Here is a 20,607-nt window from a genome sequence, read left to right on the forward strand (position 1 = left end):
CCTACTTTTGCTAAAAATTCCATGAGTAAAAGTATTAGTCATGCTGACGTTTGAACTTCTACTTCATCTAAGTATAGTCTTTCAAAAGAAAATATCCCCTACTCATTAATAGGCAAACAATCTAGAGTGGACTTCTGCTGCATTAGTTTTAGTTTCATAAGCAGCTTGAAACCCAATCCAGATTGTTTCCTGAATCCTACATATCATCTACTTGAAAAAACAAAGCATATGTTTGAGTGAGGCGTGGACAAACAGAACTCTTAAGAGCCCCACTGTGGACCGTGAAAAATAATTTTAGACGAGGCCTCCAAGATGTCAAGTGGAATCTCAAGACCCTTGAGACAGGCCCAACAGTATTCCAAGATACTGAGCAATCTTCAAAGTCAGAATACAGGCCCACTAAACATTGTGCCAGAAAGAGGCAAAAAGATATGTGGACTTATTCCAGCCTTATTATTTCAGTTCTTTAGTTCAACACACACACAGGTTTGGTAGTGGATTTAATTAATGGTGCAATTGTTATTATTTTCCATATTTAGATATTACTGACATGGTGTTCTGATAATATTTGAAGAACTATTTAGAAATTCGACATGGTAAAAAATTGGACATGGTAAAAAATTCTGGCATGGAGTTTGGCGCAATACTTTGTCAACAATAACATGCGTCCAATTAAATCATTACAATGATAATATAAATATTATGCATATGAAAATCTGTATAATTACATGATGACAAACAGTTCCTATTGACTTTATCTTTATTCACTTCACATACATTGAACTGTTTACACAAGTACCGAAATCAGAAAAGTGAAGAAAAATAACTGTGCTTTGGCTTTCTGAAAGATCTCTGAATTTCAAATTTTAACAATTAAGGACTTTAGCACATAAAAATAGTTAAGCAGTAACTGAGTTGAAATATAAAATTAATGTGTGATAGATTTCTGCTTTTCATATTTTTTCCCCAAAGACTCCACAGAATTTATACTGAAACTAGTAATCAGAGAAAAGAAGTTATTTCAACATGTTTCAGGACTATATGGAATATTTTTTGAAAACGGGAAGAATTTTCAATGGAAACTGAAACACAATAAGCAAGCACTCATGAAATAATAAAAAAACAACTGTTACTGTATAATGAGCAGAACTATGTGTAATGTATGTAGGATAGTATATATGTGTAATGTATGTAGGATAGTATATATATTATAGTATGTATGTATGTATGTATGTATGTATGTATGTATGTATGTATGTGTGTATATATATATATATATATATATATATATATATATATATATATATATATATATATATATATAGTATATAGGTAGCATCCAGGTGCAGTTTATGAATCTGAAATATTTTTCAGATTTATTTCAGAAATATTTCAAGAACCCACGAAATGTAACTGTTTCAATATTAAACTGAAGCAGCCTGAGTTTTATGACCAGAATTGTTTGACCAACTTTGTATCTCTGTAAAAGTCCTAATCTTGTGGCAATTAGATTTAGCAAAAATATTCCCAAACTAATTATTTTGAAGAGAGGGGGAAAGACAGGATAAAAAAGATGCTGGGTTGGATCTAAAGGATCCAGTGTGTCAAAAATTATACATCTGGCAAATTATATATCTTATTCTCTTTAAGGGAGATGGGGTGTTCAGAAATGTGAAATGTAAATAAATATCATTTGAGTCTAGAGAATCCTGTTGTAGTAAGGAGCTGAACTAAATAAAATAGTGCTTGATTTTCCAGAGCAACCAATTTATAGTTGCCATAGAACAGGGGTCTTCAAATTTGGCCCTTCAACTCCCAGAATTCTTCAGCCAGTGTAGAGTTGAAGTTCACAAGTCATAAAAGGGCCAAGTTTGAAGACCCCTGCCATAGAAATTCTTACCTGATTTGGTGAACAAACTGGGAAATCTTCGACGGGTGGAATTAGGCCTTGTGCAATCAGTTGTCCATAAGAAGGAGGCGCTTCTCTTCTCAGTAATTCTGCCTCAACCCTTGACAGCTGTGTCTCAAATGACCTGTCAAAAATAGAGACATGCTATATGGAGTCCAACTCACTTGTTTCAATATTCATATAACAGCAACAACATTTTATGCTATACCATACCTTTGTGCTACACTTAGACTGCAACTGTCAAGAACAGAGACCTGTCCTCTTTTAATCTAAGACATATTTGCACACTGATGGTGCAAAAATAATTATGAGAGCAATAATAATTTTATCAAAGGAAGAACTGACTTTGTATAAGCCTATCAACTTCAATGTCTTATATTTTCATGTATTTCAAGCAGTCAAGATTTTGTTTACTTTTTCTTTAACAAATAACATGTAGAATTCATCAGTGATAAAAGCCATTATATATATATATATATATACACTACCGTTAGGCCTCGACTTACAACCACAATTGAGCCCAAAAATTTCTGTCTTAAAGTAAGACAGCTTGAAGTGAGTTTTGCACCATTTAATGACCTTTCTTTCCATAGTTGTTAAGTGAATCACTGTAGTCCTTAAGTTAGTAACACGGTCGTTAGGTGAATCTGGCTTCCCCCATTGATTTTATTTGTCGGGTCGCAAAAGGTGACCTATGATCTCAGGACACTGCAACCATCATAAATATGAACCAGTTGCCAAGCATCCGAATTTTGATCACGTGACCACGTGGATGCTGCAACGGTCACAAGTGTGAAAAACGGTCATAAGTCACTTTTTCAGTGCCATTGTCATTTTGAATGGTCACTAAATGAATGGTTGTTAAGTCAAGGACTACCTGTATAATATTTTCTGACAAAGAAAAAAAAAACCCAGCAGTTTAAACTTTAAAGAGGTTGCTTACCTTCGTTCAAACATTCTTAATGAATACAGTTTACAAGTACATCCCAATGCAATGACAAGAAGCAACCCACAGATAAGGCTTCCAATGACAGCAGCTGTAATTACTCTGGTGGGCACAATCACTGGACAGTTCTCTTCGTCACTACCATCCCCACAGTCATCTTGGGAATCACACACCCAGCTTTCAAACACGCAGCGATTGTTTTTGCAGTGAAAGTTCCCTGGCTGGCAAAAGAAGCAATTCTTTTCATCAGAACCATTGGGACAATGATTTTGGTAGTTGCAGCGATCAGAGCGTGGGTAACAGACACCATTTCGGGAGCACGGAAATTCTTCCTTCTGACACATGGTGCAGTTGGTTTCATCCCTGCCATTTGGGCAATGCCAGTAGCCATCGCAACGCTGCTGCTCGGTGTAACATCCCCAATTTCCACCACAGGGTATTTCCCACGGCAGACAAAAACCATCTACTTGATATGTAGCATTAAACCCTCTTGCTGCATTTACTTTGTCAGCACAAAAATGCACTCTGATTTGACCAGAAGATGAAACAACTGTAAGAGGTGCATGAGAGTCAAAGGCAGTTAAAACACGCAAAAGCTTGTGTGCATTTTCTTCTAGTCCATCGTATATTTTGACATAATCCCCATAACCAGTACCATCAAGTTTAAAGTCAGTGAAACGCAAAATAACTTTGCGGTGATCTCCTGTATCTATCAGCCAAGTGCAATTGCTCCCTGGTGGATAAAAGTCTGGATAATTAGGAGAACTGAAAGTACCATAAAAATATTTTAGTAACTGCCCACAACTTGGCATGCCACAGTCTATTTCATCTCCTAAATCAAGACAGTCAAGGTTGCCATCGCATCTTGAAGATTCTGGAATGCAAGTATAAACATTGAAACGTGAGAGACACTGGAACTGATTGTATGCACATGGCGGGAAGGGAGCAGCAGTTGGTGGACTAGCCTTGGGACATATTTCTTCATCAGAATTATCTCCACATTCATCCATGTCATTACACTTCCAAGATTCCGGAACACATTTCCCATTAGCACAGTGGAACTGGTTACAGTCACAACTCAATTCACTGGATTTCCCTGAAACCGATATATTTAAGAAACGTTTAATTATTTAACCACTTTCTACCATTATTACTTTCTAATTTTACATTAGCTCCATGTATCTATAAGATAAACTGTAGAAAAGGGAACTGGAGTATAAAGACCTGGTTTTGTTTCTGCTTACTCACATTTCTGTGGATATCTGAGGTTTGGAAAGCCATCCTAAAATAACTAGGTTCCCCTAAACTTTTGCATGCATGATGTAACAAAATCAAGAATAGAATCCTTTTCATGACTTTTGGCCAGATGGAGCATCAACTGTCAGCTCTAAAAGGTATATCCAATCAGGAAACTGACTCTATGTGAACAGTAGAATTGCACTTTACTGAATGTAAACTTTATAGCACAGAATCTAGCAAATATGGGCTAGATTGGGCCTTCTGTGTCTCAAATGCTCTACTCTTCCCCTCTACTGCTTAATGTATGCTTCAGCACTTGCTGCTTCCTAACAGCTTCTCCAAGGGGACTCTAAGGCTCCCTACACATTGAGAGGAGATCTCAGAATGAAAAATCACTTTTGTTTCTAAATACTTTATTCCTGTTCATATGTGAACAGTCCTGTAACTTAATTTTGACATAATTAAGAGCGCTTTTGGTGTAATGGTTAAGGAATCGGTCTAAAAAACAGGAAACTGTAACTTCTAGTTCTGTCTTAGACAAAAAGCTACCTGGAAGACCTTGGGCCAGTCACTCTCTCTCAGCCCTAGAAAGGAGGCAATTGCAAACTATTTCTTAAACCTTGCCAATAAAATTGCAAGGACTAGTTAAGGCAGTCATCAAGAGTCAAAATTGACATAAAGGCACAAGAAATAAAATATCCATAATTAATAACGCTTTCACTAATTAATACAGGAATGATTGATCTGGAAATTGTATTAAGCGATTTGATAGTGCTGGCTACTGATATATAATGTAAATTCAGTTACTTTATTTTTCAGAGAACATCTTCACAATATTGCCAAGATTAGGTACTCTTCCTGAGTTGTAGATCAACTATTAAAAATGCCTAACAATCCTCAAATGTTTTTAAAAGAAAAAAGGAAAAAATAATAATTACTTGTTAGCAGATTTTGCACTTTAAACACTAAAAAAATTATAGATTTCTATCATAAAGGGGGTTTATATATAGACTAAAGCCAATGATAATGAAATTCATTGGGTTTGGACTTAGCCATTCATGTTAACTGAACCATTTTTGTTTGTAAATCACAATTTATGAATTTGTATGTTGTGTAATTTGATAAATGCAATTTAAACAAAATCATGGCCTAGTGACTTGTTTGACTCTAGTCATTACACTGTCCATATAAAACTATACTGAGCCCACATTCTACACAAATGGGTAACATATTGACTATACCATTTTTAAATTTAAACATACCTGCAAAATAAGTCAATCTGAAGCCCTTTCGTGATATGATATCATCTGAATGAAATCTGATCCAAACGTGATCTTGTGAAGAGATATATGGAGATGGAACAGAGGATCCACATACTCTGTAATTTTCCATGTTTTTGTAGGTCCCTATTGTTAAGGAATCTGAACTGCATCGCCGTGATCCTTGAACATCAAAATCCTGAAAACTACAGAAAAAAAAGAATCTTCTTTTGTTAAGAATTACCATCAGTATTTAAAAGGCAAATTTCATACTCATTCTGATAAAATTTTGACATGACAGTTTTTAACAAGGCTTAAAGAAATATTTATAACATTACCACAAGATTATGTATTTATTTTATTATAGCTGCCCACTCACATATAGGTGACTTTGGGTGGCTTACAAAATTTAATTATTTACATATATTCTATAAAATAACTAATACATTTATCTTATTCAACCTTTTGCCTAATTTTTTGAAGGGAAAGGAAAACCTTTGAATGCCCTACCTGTTTAAAACTAAACAACTGCATGCTATAATAACTAAAAACTATCTGCATCTATTAGTTTTTTCTGTCATTATAAATATATAGTTATTCCACTTCTCTGGCTTAATTGAAAACAGAGTTTATGAGGGAAATTAACTTGTCAAAAAAGCAAGATATCAGGCAGTATATTCCTTTCTCTGTTTTATCCATCCTAAGCAAGCAATCTGTATCTATGTCAGAGCTGGATAGACTATTATTAAGAACCATAGCAAATTTTATATTCCTTCTTGTGCACAAGATAAATTGGAAACATTTTTCAATTTTGTTTCATTTTGTAAGTTTTGAAAACTTGTCACATCCCTCCTCAGCAAGTTAAAAATTTATACAATGGTCCAATAAATAAGCACACCCAAGAATCAAAAATATATTCAGTATAATTACAATATTGTTTTTTTGTCTATTGAATGTAGTTTGTTCAAAAGACTTTGCTACTTTCAATGAATAGACTCCTAGCCACAAAGAAACTGCTTTCAAAACAAAATTGTGATGGGACATGGAGAAAAAGCAAAAGAAGTACATGATGACCAGGTTTGCTTGACCTTTTACAAATATTTACTTTGTAAATTTTATTTCTTGGCTTATTAAACTCTGCTACAGAACCCAATATGTGAAATTATGGGAAATGTTATTGGGCTTCGTTTTTACTTTAGGATTCCACATTCTGTCTTAACAATGGAATGATTTGTATTTGAAAGTCTAGCATAAGGATGCTTTTTTAAAATAATCAAGCGATACTGATAAAATCTGAAGATAAATGCAATTAATCAAAGTATTTGTAAAGCGCTTAATTTTCAGTAGAGAAGCACCTAACCAAGAAATTTAATTTATACTTTTCACATTATATCCCTAAAATATATATGAGTTACCTTATTGTAATAATTTCTCCTGGATTTGCCTGGATATACCAGCTACAATTCAATCTAGCAGGATATTCAAGAGGCCAGCCTGGGCTTGTAATTATCCCACTTGGGCCTTCAATTTGTTCTGGAATATCTCCACAACCTGAAAAAATATGTAGAGTTGATGTTACTAGTCATAGAGCGTTCTGTTACTTAAGTTTAAGTGAAAGAACATTTGGAGTTGAACCCAATAATGGTCCTTCTATCTAGTAGACCATCTTGCCACCTGAAGCCAAACACATATCTCTAGATCTGTCATAAAGAACTGGAGGTTGCCAAAAATAACATTTCTGTCCCCTGGTGGTCACTTTCCACTATTATCACAACTGAATAAAACTCATAAATATTTAGATAGTCATTATTGATTTTCACAGAAACGAAGCTATTTTTTTTTTGCAAAAAATCATTAAAATTCAGATGAAATGTCAGCATATTATAATAATTTTAAAAGGAACATATATGTAATTATTTAAACAAAACATAAAGATGAAAAATGAAAAAGAAAAAGCAAAATAACAATTATTATATTATATATTGGAGTATATTCTTGCACATATATAAATTCATATAAATGTTTTAGTTAATTTCAATAAAGAAGTAGCTTTTATTATAATAATCCATATAATCTACATAGGTAAAGAAGTTGTTTGTAAGTCACAAACAGTATCAGATTTTCAATCCAGTATGTAAACTAATCATAGGACATTAAACATGTTTTAATTTAATATTATTTTCACTGCATCTCTAACAACATGAACTATTCATAGTTTTTCCATGTAAGCGTAATAGAATCTGAGTAACTCTGAAATTTTATTATTTTTGTTGCTAAATAGGCTGAACACTAAGATATACAGCATTATTTTGACAAAAATGGGATCTCCAATTCAGTTCTTAAAAATTTTGCATCAAATTGCTTAATCAATAACAAGTACTTATAATGACTAATTGCAGATTTTTAAATATCTTATAATTACATCTACTAATTTTGGTATCATTTAAATAATTGATTCTAATAATTTAAGTGTCTCTAAAGCTAAAAATGCCACTTGTCCAGATCTATATGTCAAGAGATATTGTTAGAAGGCAGCAACAGTTAAATGATATTTATCTTTTAAATGTCAGTACAATGTATAGCCTTTGCAAATATTTTCCAAAACTTTATACAAACTCACATAAACAAGTGTTCAGAAATGAGATAAAAATAGTGAAATACATTTAATATTTCATTTATTTATTCTAAAGAGAACAAGAAAAGAAATACAAGACCTATATGATAAAAGAATAAAAAGAAAAATAAAATGAGTGAAAATTAATCTTGTTAACAAAATAAATATAAATGCAGCATCTCCCTATTACATATGAACAATGAAAGATCCAACACCATATTATGGAAAATACAAATGCACAAATGTAATATGGTAAAGATAACAGGCTATAGGTAAATCTCTAGAAAAATGTTTTCTTATAAATAGGCACATGGTATAAAGTAAAGAAGTTTATGCTCATCAAATAGGATAATTACAGGGATTTTTTTAAAAAATGCAAACCTTACAAAATTTAGATTTTCCAAAAATATATAGCAATGATTTGAGTTTATATTTTTTTTTTTGTTTAACTACCCATTAGATGGTGCTCTTATGCCACCATTTTGGGGGAACGTCTATATTTATTTACATATATTTAATCTTTTTGGGAATTCATGATATGAGCTAGAACAGATGATTTCATTTCCATATAAAGGTCAACAAACTTCAAGACAAATCACTTCCCTTCCAAAGAATTTTGAAATTGTAATTTAAAAACTGCAGCTATATCATTAATATTAGTTGTTTGAAAAATGCAATTCGTTCAAAAACAGAAGTTTCTCAAACATCATTCTCCCAACAGACCTTTAGTAATAGAAACACTGAAAAAAACCTCAAAATTATTTATTTTGTTTTTATCTTTTAAATGGTAGTTATCCCTCATTTTGTAAAACCCCTAAGTCTAATTCAAGCTACTTGCTTATGAAACCCAATATAGCCAGAATATTAGATGCTTTAGATAAAACTTTTGGTAGGAAGATCCTTCAGCCTGTTGAGGGCAACAGATGGAATGTGGTTGAACTTGTCTAGACTCAGAAGCTAAATGAACTTGTTAGGTTTTGAATGGACTTCCTATAGGAAATACCAAATGTAGGCTTGAGAAAACACCCTGAGAGAAGCTAATGGCAAATTGCAAGTCCATGACATCACTAAGACCCTAAAGCAATAGACCAGTGATCGCGAACCTTTTAGAGACCGTGTGCCCAAACTGCAACCCAAAACCCACTTATGTATCGTCAGGTGCCAGGTGGGCGTGGCCCATTGAGTAGGCATGGCCCATTGGGTGGGCATGACTGCAGTAGTAACGGCAGACTGGGTGGGACTAAAAAGTTCAATCAATCAATTCCAACTTTGCGAGATCTTTTTTTTCCCCGCGAGAAGTTGAAATTGATTGATTGATTGAACCTTTTTTTTTGCGGAGGCCTAAAGCGAAAAGGTTTTATAAAACCCAGCTGAAGGCCTAGGACTGGGGTGACGGCGCACATCCCCACAGAGACAGCTCTGCGTGCCACCTGTGGCATGCGTGCCATAGGTTTGCCACCACAGCAATAGACCTTTAAAGCCATTACTATGTTTTTTCTGGGATCCAAGTCCATCTGGGGTAGCAATGATCAGACATCTGAGCCTCCAGATGCTATTTGAACTTACCCAGGAATTTTACCACTAAAATCTCCCTGTCTGCCTTTAAGAATAGGCATTGACTAGGGCCACTGAGATAGAAAAGAGGATGCTGACTCACTTTTGCCCATCTCCTTAGTGCAGGGGTTCTCAACCAGGGGTGCGAGATGATATTCCGGGGGGATGCAAAAACTTGGGTTTAGAAATTTCAAAATTATAGTGTATATGCATAATTCACTGCCGTTATTTCAAAATTTTGTAAGGGGTAAGAGAATATATCAGAAGCTTTCTAAGGGTGAGGGATCTAGAAAAGGTTGGGAACCGCTGCCTTAGTGGGACAAACTGCTCTCTACAACAGGCCCTGTCAAGTGCAATATTATTGCGCACTGCACAAACTAATTTCTCATGAGATGGGTGGCTATATAAATTTGATAAACAAAATATGGGTCTGAGGATCTTGGGATGGAGTTTTAGGAACACAGGAGCAAAACAAGGCAGGAAGAATTCTAAGTACAAATAGATTCAGTGCTAGAATGTAATCTGATAGGATTCTTATTCTATACAGACAAATCAGATAGGACCTCTGCAAATTTGCTTGACACTCCCTAGGGGGGTTATAACTCATAACCTCAAAATTACAATACAGGATTTGAAAGCAATAAAGCTAATGGAGCAGACAATTGATTATAGTTCTATCAAACACTGTGATTCATTTGCAGTTCTTTACTATATACTGTTTAGCTTGCCTCATGCTTTTGTTAGAAAGAAAACGACCAAGGAAAAATATATTCCCACTTTTCTACTATTAATGTTCTTTATTCATTTTGAATAATTCACAAAACACTTATAGGATCGTCTTTCTATCTTTATTAAAATTAAAGCCCAAAATATTTAAATACTTTGGGTATACAGTGATTCCAGTATTCCCAATTCCTGATTTCTATGGAATTTTCAGATTGTTAATGCCTTCAGCATATGTTCACTCAATTTTTTATAGCTTGTGAAGTAAGTCAGCATTATTATCTCCATATTATATATGGTAAAGGGTTGCTGGCACAATGCTTATGCCAGAGGCTAGTATCAGCTATAATAATTAAAATGTAAGATTACCAGGAAAAAGTGTAAGAGCCCCACTAAATTAGGATGCATACTATTAAATTCTGTAGAATCATGATGATTTCCAGTCATACAATATTCCTGACAATTTGAACGTAGTTCAGTGAATGCACAGCGGATACATTGAATTAATAAAGTATATATTTGTTTTAAACTAGAAGGGGCGTTGGTCTTACCTGAACGCCTTTTCTCAGTACGGAGATGGATAATCCATGGATGGGTTTTCTCTGTCTGCCTGCTCTTGAGACCAAGTAGCCAAAGCTTGACACGCCCCCACTTCCTGTGGAGTCCATTCTTAATGAGGGCGAATTGGCTGATGATTGACGAGGTATTGGCTCTCAGCTCCCTACTAGCGGCCTGCTGGCCTTGGGGTGGGTGTGGATTATCCATCTCCGTACTGAGAAAAGGCGTTCAGGTAAGACCAACGCCCCTTCTCCAGTACAGGAGATGGATAATCCACGGATGGGACGTACCAAAGCCTCACTGTCCCAAGGGGTGGGAAACAGATAAGGCCGGTAGATTGATCTCTGAGACAACTTGCTGGAGGACCCTCCTACCAAAGGAGGCGTCCGCCGATGCAAAGCGGTCTATCTTGTAGTGTCGTATAAACGGGGAAGGCGAGGACCATGTCGCGGCCCTGCAAACTTCCTCGATTGACGCCTGGGTAGCCCATGCCGCCGAAGTTGCAGCGCTTCGGGTGGAATGGGCTGTGAGATGACTTGGGGGCGGCAGGGATGATACATTGTAAGCTTCTGCGATACAGCTTCGGATCCACCTTCCAATGGTGCCCGCGGAAACTTTCCGCCCCAAGGTGCCCGCTTGGAAGGACACAAATAGGGCCTCCGATTTGCGGAAGGGTTCTGTACGCTTTATATAACGCCGCAAGGCTCTGCGGACGTCCAATGTATGCCACTGCCGCTCCCGGTCATGTGTTGGATTTGGACAGAAGTTTGGGAGAATTACTTCCTGTGTCCTGTGAAAGAGTGAATTCACCTTCGGTATGAAGGCAGGATCTAACCTAAGGACCACCCTGTCCTTGTGGAAAATGCATAGGTCGTTTCTGACTGACAGTGCGGCCAGTTCCGAAATTCGTCTGGCCGATGTGATGGCAATCAGGAACGCCACCTTTAGCGACAGGTGTCGCAAGGAAACGGTCGCCAATGGTTCAAATGGTGACCGAGTGAGTGCGTGAAGGACTCGCGGTAGTTCCCAGGACGGGTACCTGTGAATTACTGGAGGTCTGGTGTTATAGGCGCCCTTGATAAAGGTGCAGATCCTGGGGTGTTGAGCTAAGGGAACCGAATCCGTGCAGGTGAGGAGGGTGGACAAGGCCGCCACTTGCCTGCGGATGGTCGCGGGGGCGAGGCCTCTGTCTAGTCCCTCCAAGAGGTAATCTACTATCTGAGGGATGTAGAGTTTGTGTAAGTCAAACTGCCGTTCCCTGCACCAAAGGCAAAAATTTTTCCAAGTGGAGTCATAAATGCGGTTTGTTGCCGGACGGCGTGAAGCTTGAATTATGGTAATGGCCCCGGGAGAGAATAGTTCCTGTGCCATTATCTGGCGCTCAAGTGCCAGGCGGTCAGTTGTAACCATTGGGGTTCCGGGTGACTGATGGTTCCCTGGTGTAGGGACACTTGATGAGGGGGAATGTTCCATGGGGGCGACTGAGACAGGTTCATCAGGTCGGCGAACCACGGTCTCTGTGGCCAATATGGTGCTACTAGGATCACTTCTGCCCGCTCCTGAATCAGCTTTCGGATGACCGCCGGTATGAGTGGTAGTGGGGGAAAGGCATAAAGCAGACCCTGAGGCCATTGAGTTCTCAGAGCGTCCGTCCCCTCTGCTCGCGGGTTGAAGTAACGAGAGTAAAATCTGGGGAGCTGGGCATTATCTGATGATGCGAACAGATCGAGTATCGGGTACCCGAACTTGCGGGAGATGTCTAGGAACAAGTTCGGGTGTAGCCCCCACTCCGAAGGGTCCACTGTGGTGCGGCTTAGGAAGTCCGCTTGCTGGTTGTTGACCCCCGATATGTGTTCCGCTTTTAGTGACTTCAGATTGGGCTCTACCCAGCTGAATAGGAGTCGTGACTCTGTCATCAGGGTTTTTGATCTGGTCCCCCCCTGCCGATTGATGTGCGCCTTGGCTGCTACGTTGTCTGTTAGGACTAGAACGTGGTGGCCTCTGATTCTGTCTTTGAATTGTTGCAAGGCTAGGTGGATAGCCCTGAGTTCTAGCCAGTTGATGTTGTTTCTCAGATCCGTGGCGGACCAACGTCCCTGTACAAACTGGGAGTCCAGATGGGCTCCCCAACCATACAGACTGGCGTCTGTAGTGATGGTAACTCTGACTGGTTCCTTGAAGGGTGACCCCTTGGTCACGGCCCGAGAGCACCACCAGCGTAGCGCCCTGCGGATTTGTGCCGTGACCCTGACTAGGTGGTTGGATGCGCTGGTGTTCTGCCGTTGGTACGGGAGCAGAAACCACTGTAGTTCCCGTAGGTGGAGCCTGGCCCAGGGTACAATGGCTATGGCCGATACCATCTTGCCCAATAATTGGGAAAGTGTTAGTATCGGAACTGAACGTTGCCTGTGAACCCAGCGAGCCAGTTCCCTGATGCCGGCCACCCGGTCTTGGGAGAGATAGACCATACAGTTGGTTGTGTCTATCATGGCCCCCAGATGCAGCAGCCTGGACGAGGGAACTGTCTGGCTCTTCTGAAAGTTTACTGAGAATCCGTGTAATTGGAGGACGCGAATGACGGTCCTTACGTCCGCCTGAGCTGTCTGTAGGGATGTTGCTTGGATTAGTATGTCGTCTAGGTAACATTGGACGCGTATTGGGATTTTTCTCAGTTTGGCGGCTACCGCTGCTAGTATCTTGGTAAATACCCTGGGTGCCGAAGATAGACCGAAGGGGAGAGCTCTGTATTGGAAGTGTTTTCCCCCGTAACAGAAACGTAGGAACCGGCGGTGGTTTGGGTGGATGGGGATGTGAAGGTAGGCTTCCGTGAGGTCTATCGATGCCAGGAAGTCTCCTTCTCTGATGCTTCCCAGGATGGACTGAAGGGATTGCATCTTGAATTTTTTGTATGTGATGTAGCGGTTGAGGTTTTTTAGGTCCAGGATTGCCCTCCATCCTCCTGAAGTCTTTGGAACCACGAAGAGGATGGAGTAAAATCCTCTGCCTCTGTATTCCGCTGGGACCGGTTCTATTGCTTGAATGTCCAACAGGTGTTGGATGGCCTCCTGCATGAGTTTGCGTTTGGTGGGGTTCCTGGAGACCGAGCAGTTGATGAGTCGGTCTGGGGGTGTGACCAGGAACTCCAGGGACAGCCCGGACTGGATGGTTTGTAGTACCCAGTTGTCCGTGGAGGTCTGCTCCCACTGGTGGAAGAAGTGAGCTAGTCTTCCTCCAATGGGTAGGTCTATGTAGGAGTCATTTTGTCTTCCGGTACGGACGACCCGTTCCACGAAAGGGTCGTCTCGACTGGTTTTGTTGTCTGGGCTGGAACCCCGGTCTGTCGTAGGGGTGGCCGTACGGTTTGTTCTGCCTGGGAGTGAATGGCTTGGGTGCCTGACTGATAGGCGTGGTTGTCGGTTGGCGAAAGGACTGCCTACGAAAGTAAGGTGTGGTACGTTTGTCTGACCTTTTGTTCAAGTGTGCCATGACCTTCCGCTTGTCTTTGTTCTCTACAAGATAGGGGTCCAAGGCCTCCCCAAACAGACCGTTGCTTGAGTAAGGGGCGGTCGCTAGCCGCCACTTAGCCTTGGTGTCAGCTTGCCAGTGTTTTAGCCATAGCATTCTCCTGGCAATTATGTTGGATGCTATGGATCTGGATGAAAAAATGGCCGATTGGAACGTTGCGTCTGCAGCGTATTCCGTGGCTGCTACCATCTTAGCCAGGTCCTGGTGTGTTCGTATGTCCTCCATAGGAACTATGGTTTGTAGTTGTTGCAACCAGATGAGGGTGGCCCGGACAAAAAAGGAGGCCGAGGTGGCTGCTTTGATGGCCCATGCCGCTGTCTGGTGGGTTTTGCGAAAGGCTTGTTCCCACTTTTTGTCATCTGCCTTAAGGGCCTCCACTAGGTCCCCAGCCATGGCTGTCTGGGAGACCAAGGGGGTCCAGGCTTCATCTACTTTAGGAATTTCTAAGGCCTCATTGAGGTCTGTGGCAGTGCTGTATAATTTTTTGTCCGTACCACTCACTGATGGGAAGGAAGCGGGAGAGTCCCATGGCTTCTTGATCCCTTTCAGGAAAATGGCGGGGCAAGGTATATGGTGTTGCGTTGTCACCTTTTCTACGAATACGGGTCTGGATGTGGTGGCCGGTGTCGCTTGCGGCTGAGAAAACTGATCCGTCCCCATGTCCGCAATGGCTGTGGCCTTGCGTAGTATTGTGAGGAAGCGGTTGGGATTAAATAATCCCCCTGAGGGGGGCTCAGGGGGAAGTTCCTCATCCTCTGACATAGAGATCCCAGGTTGATCCTCCTCTTGTGGTGAAGAATAACCACTCATGGAGGACTGGGCCGGGGAGACGGGTTCCTGAATGCCTGAGGACTCTGAGGGGAGTTCCGAGTGTGGCATGGCTGAGATGGAGGGCCCCTGGTCGTGGTGGGCGGAGCGCTGTGCTAGGGCTCGGTCCACCACTTTGGTTAATAGGGCCTCTAGCCGTCCATCTGCCCAGATGTCCCCTATGTCATTACCTTTGGGTGTGGTGACCGCAGGTGGAGAGTTGGACTCAGTGGTTGTGCCTGCCGCCGTGGTTGTTTGTTGGGCTGATGTAGATGGCGGATCCAGTGGTTGCGGTGTTCCTGGAATGGACCACGCGCTCTGGGTTGATGTGGATGGACCCAATGGTAATTCCATCTCGGTGGCCGCTATTTGAACCAATTCCAATTGGGCCTGCCTCTGCGCTCTGGAGAACTCCTTCTCCAGGGCCTGGTGCCTACGGCTGGCTTGCTTTTCCGCCAACTTGGAGGGCCTCTTGAGCGAGTGTTTTGTCTTCGCTTTGCACTTGCCTGCCGCCTTCTGGTCAGAAGGTGTGTTGCAGCCGTAATTGGGAGGTGGAGGGGTCGTGCTCATGGATTGAGGCAACGAGGGTCCCTCCATTCCGCTTGAGCAGTCCCAGAAAAACTGAGAAGACGCTCAGGCAGGCAAGTATTGGCGGGAGCGAAATTGGAACAAGTACCAGGACTGTTCCCCTGATCACCCGACCACAACAAAAATATTCTCTCTGGGCTAAGGTCACGGTAGCTGAGGGAGGTACCGAAGGCACGTTTGGAACCACTCTTTGGGTTCCGCCCGGAGGCCTTAGGTGACCAGGCAACGTGCACCAGTAGAAAAAGGAAAAGGGAGGCAAAAAATATCAGTGGCGACCTCAAAAGGGTCTGTAGGCCTGACTTAATACACAGCAGGTATCAAATGGCGGTCACCTAGAGCGGAATTTATTCTTATTAATACTATTACTATTATACTAATAATAGGAACAACAACAATAATAAAATAATAATAATAATAACAACAACAACAATAATGGTGATGATGATAATATTGTGTGTTCTGTCTTTAGGCCTGTTGGCCCTGCAGTCGCTTAATTTTTAGCTTTAAAAAAAAATTTTTTTTAATTAATTATTATTATTATTATTTTTAAAATTTATGTATCTATTTTTATTATTATTATATTTTGTCCTATTATTATATGTGTGTATCGGGGGTGGAGTGCTGGTTGTGTGCTCCTATTCCGCCTCTATCAGTGATTCCAGATATGATGTAGAGCTTCCTTAAACTCGGTTTGCCTTTCTCTGGCAAGAGATGGCAGCCACAGCTCGTTTCTCCCTGAAAAAGAGCTTTGCGGATCCCAGGAGGGTTCTCTAGCCTCCGTTTCTTGGTTGGGGCTTACTCCCTTCCTGTGCTTCGTTTCCCTCTGAAATAAGCTCCGCAGCCTCCCAGAAGCTGCTTGTGCCCGGGGATTTAAATTTGGCGCGCTGGTGACGTTTTAAGGGAATCCCAGTCAGGGATTGCCTTTGTTGTCTGAAAACGGCAACTAAAATGGCGCCCGCGGTTGCCCTGGGCTGCTAGGGAATCTCCGATGATCCGAATTCAAGTTTGAATCCGGACCTGGAGATTGTTATTTTTTCCCCCAATTTGAGGAAAAAATCCCTTGGAAGGTTGGGGAGAAAAGCTCAGCAAGTGGTCTCTGCTGATGCCTTCCCCCCCCCCTTTTCCACCTCCAGAGCCCTGGGGCTGACTGGGATCCGTGGGGAGTTTTCCCCCCCCACACCCCCTTTTTCAATTTTAATATAGGATCAGGGATGATCCCAAGGAAAACTTAGTGGTTGGGGAAAAGGTTCAGCAAGTAGTCTCTGCTGATGCCTTCTTCCCCCCCTTTTCACCCCCCAGAGCCCTGGGGCTGGCTGATATCTGTGGGGAAATTTCCCTCCCCACCAATCCCCTTTTTAATTTTAGGTTTGAGATCAGGACTGATCCCCAGAAAATTTTGTGGTTAAATTCCTATAGGTGGCAATTTTTTTGGAAGGGGAAGCCAATTATCAAGGGATAATCAATCAATGGATTTCTTGTCTAACCTGATAAGCTGAGAGCCACGCCAAAACGAGTCTTCTCCGAGCAGAGACCAAGTTAAGAATGGGCTCCACAGGAAGTGGGGGCGTATCAAGCTTTGGCTACTTGGTCTCAAGAGCAGGCAGACAGAGAAAACCCATCCGTGGATTATCCATCTCCTGTACTGGAGAAATGTACATTTGGTTTGGAAGAACTTTAATTCCAGAACTTAAAAGAACTATTAACCTATTCTCCAGTCAACCTATTCTCAAAGTACCTGAAGGTAGGACAAGAAGCAATAGATGGAAACTAATCAAGGAGAGAAGCAACCTAGTACTAAGGAGAAATTTCCTGACCGTGAGAACAGTGGAACATCTTGCCTTCAAAAGCTGTGGGTACTCCATTACCGGAAGCCATTTGTCTGAAATGGTATAGGATCTCCTACTTGAGCAGAGGGTTGGGCTAGAAGACCTCCAAGGTCCCATCCAACTCTAATGTTCTATGTTCATATAAGTCAGGGTTTTTCAACCTTGGCAAATTTTAGACATATGGACTTCAACTCCCAGAATTCTTATGATTTTTAAAAACATATCTAAATGGGCACTCAGTCTCTAAAAGGTTCACCATCACTGGTATAGGGCTTCCTGCCTGAGCAGGGGGTTGGACTAGAAGACCTCCAAGCTCCCCTTCAACTCTGTCATACTGTTTTGAAGAGATTTGGCTGAATGAATAAACACATTTGGGTCAGCTGTAGATTTTGAGAGTGATTTTGAAGCAAAAAAGCTACACTTTTATGTGTTTAAAAGGTGATATAATTTTTCCTGTGTTTGCTCACTATCTAAAAAAGGTCAAAGTACAGAAGAAGTAGCTCCATAATAATAATAAAGTGTAATAAAGTATTATTATTATTATACACAAAATTTAAATGTAGAACATTTGAACAAATCACTCGTCAGCCCTTTTCCAGCACTCTCCACTGTTTCCTCTTGAAGGTTTATGTCATGTTACATCTTCCTGCTGATGTCCAAGGAGCATGTCCTTGCACAATTGTTTTTGCTTCATCCTCAATATTTATGCTTTCTTTTAAAGCAGTGGTTCTCAACCTTTTTAATGCCGCGACCCCAACTGGTCATAAGTCAAGGACTACCCAACCGGTCGTAAGTTGAGGACTACCCAACTGGTCGTAAGTTGAAGACTTTCCCTGCCCGGGAGCACCGTGCATGCGTGGTGCCGCCCCCTGCACTAGCCAAGGTGTAGCTGGCAAGCGGCAGAGATGGCGCAGGCCGACCACCGGCTGGGCCACCAGCTGGCCCAGCCCAAAGGAGGTAAGGCACCCGCTGGGCCCCACACACGCCAGCAACCCTCCCTGTGCCCGCTGGCCTTCCACCTCGCACCCCTGGCCCTCTTTTACTTACATTTTTAGTAGTTGCTCAGCAGGGAGGGGTGGAAACTTCCAGACAGCTCGCCTTCACTGCAGACAACTTGCAGCACTGTTTGCAGAATGGGACTTTTGGCAGGCTCAGCAGGGCAGAGACAGCCTGGACGATTCCTATTGGCTTTTGAAAGCCAATAGAATTAGACTCTATTCAAGAGAGTCTATTATATTGGCTTTCAAAAGCCAATAGAATAAAAGGGAGTAGCACAGCTAAGGAAAAGGGAGAAAAATGGCGGACTGCGTTGTTTGGCGACCCCCGTGAAATGGTCATTCGACCCCAAATGGGGTCCCGACCCACAGGTTGAGAACCACTGTTTTAAAGACACTTGGATTGCCACAACCGAAGGTTTTTTTAAGTGTGTCCTTATTTCACTTCATATATATAAAATAGCATTTGTTTTTGTACTTTCAAGTCAATTTTTCATGTCAACTACTGAGATAAGTTCTTGCAGGTTTCCTTGGCAAGGTGTTTCAGAAATAAGTTTGCCAATGTCTACTTCCTAGAGTTGACAGCTTGTAACTGGACCAAGGCCACCTAGCAGGCTTTGTTCCAAAAGCAGTATTAGAACTCATGTCTACTGGTTTCTAGCCTGGCACCTTATCCACTACACCAAATCCACTGACTCTCTTAGAATTTAGGTGAAATTGATTCACTATGCAAGATTAGTCTTAATTCAGATTCTATTCATGGCAACCCAACTATGCTTGTACATTAATATAAAGCTGGAGCTACAGATGTCCATGCTATTTATCTATCAGGTAGACAAATAAGAAAGGTCAAAGAAAAAAAATGTGATTTCAAAAATTTTTTGAAAACGTGTTCTGATTGGTTTTAAAGCAAATTATTTAAATGATTGTTTTCACTGTTTATACTCTATTTGTGTTTTATGTTCAATAGTAGAGGTCTTTCTTGCTTATCTACATTTTGAGACAACTAAAATAACAAGTGTACAGAAGATGGCCTTTTCTGTAATCATAGCCTAGCTGTGCAACAGTTTCCCTCTTAAAGTCCATTAAAGCCAATCATTATAGGTTTTCCAAAAATCTTTGAATACCCTTCTATTTTTTTTCTTTTCTTTTGCTTTGTTTTATTTGGCAATGGAAATTTTCTTCAATTATTTAATTATGAATAAGAATGTTTATTACTGCTCTTTTAATATACTTTATTAATTTTGCTCTTTAGGATGCAAGAAACCTGGATGGCTTTAATAATAATAATAATAATAATAGTAGTAGTAGTAGTAAAGTTGGAAGGGACCTTGGAGGTCATCTAGTCCAACCCCCTGCTCAAGCAGGAAACCCTATACCATTTCAGACAAACTTCCAGTGTTGGAGCATTCACCGCTTCTGGAGGCAGTTTGTTCCACTGGTTAATTGTTCTAACTGTCAGGAAGTTTCTCTAACTGTCAGGAAGTTTAGTATTTTAAATACACACATACATGCCCAGAACAATTCAACCAAGCATCAGGAATTCTTTGTATTTTTTCCTTTCGGGCTACAAAGGAGTAGACAAACCTTAAGGACCTCACCCTATTATTCGGTAGAGTAGATGGTAGTGCAGTCAAATGAACAGCATACTCAGATGTTGCATCCTGTTTTAAGATGTGTAATACACACTTTAAAAAGACTCAAAACATTTAATTGTACAAAACTGATATAAGAAATCAAATTAGCTAACTTTTCTTTTTAATGTTTCTATGGAAATATAATTAAACAGAGAAGAATAATCTGTTCGTGACCATGGTAGTGGTATCAAATTTATCTTATGAAAAAAAATTTCCATGTTCCAGTTGCTTCACTCCTTATTACATGCTGCAAAAGGCAGTAATAATTTTTATAGCCAAATATCTCTTCATAAGATACCAGGTGGCTTTCAATATTTACTATTTAAGTCATGCATGAAATTTAAACATTACAAAAAAGAGAGACTTACCAGTCGAGCTTCCTGAAATATGCACATTTTCAGAACGTTCTGCAAGAGCACTGTTTCCT

At 40.6% G+C, this 20,607-nt stretch overlaps 1 protein-coding gene across 1 annotated transcript in view; it reads right to left on the reverse strand.

The window, feature by feature from the left end:
- The window catches only part of LRP12 (LDL receptor related protein 12), a 44,447-nt gene that overhangs the window by 4,015 nt on the left and 19,825 nt on the right, over positions 1-20,607 (reverse strand). The window contains exons 2-6 of the mRNA XM_039328862.1: positions 20,549-20,605; positions 6,769-6,904; positions 5,357-5,559; positions 2,853-3,951; positions 1,901-2,033 (exon numbers count right to left, since the gene is read on the reverse strand). Of these exons, the coding sequence (XP_039184796.1) occupies positions 1,901-2,033; positions 2,853-3,951; positions 5,357-5,559; positions 6,769-6,904; positions 20,549-20,605 (1,628 nt within the window). The remainder of the gene's footprint in view (positions 1-1,900; positions 2,034-2,852; positions 3,952-5,356; positions 5,560-6,768; positions 6,905-20,548; positions 20,606-20,607) is intronic.

Source organism: Crotalus tigris, unplaced genomic scaffold (assembly GCF_016545835.1).
Source record: "Crotalus tigris isolate CLP2741 ecotype Arizona unplaced genomic scaffold, ASM1654583v1 scf7180000024384.25900115:4084858, whole genome shotgun sequence".
NCBI classification, from domain to species: Eukaryota; Metazoa; Chordata; class Lepidosauria; order Squamata; family Viperidae; genus Crotalus; species Crotalus tigris.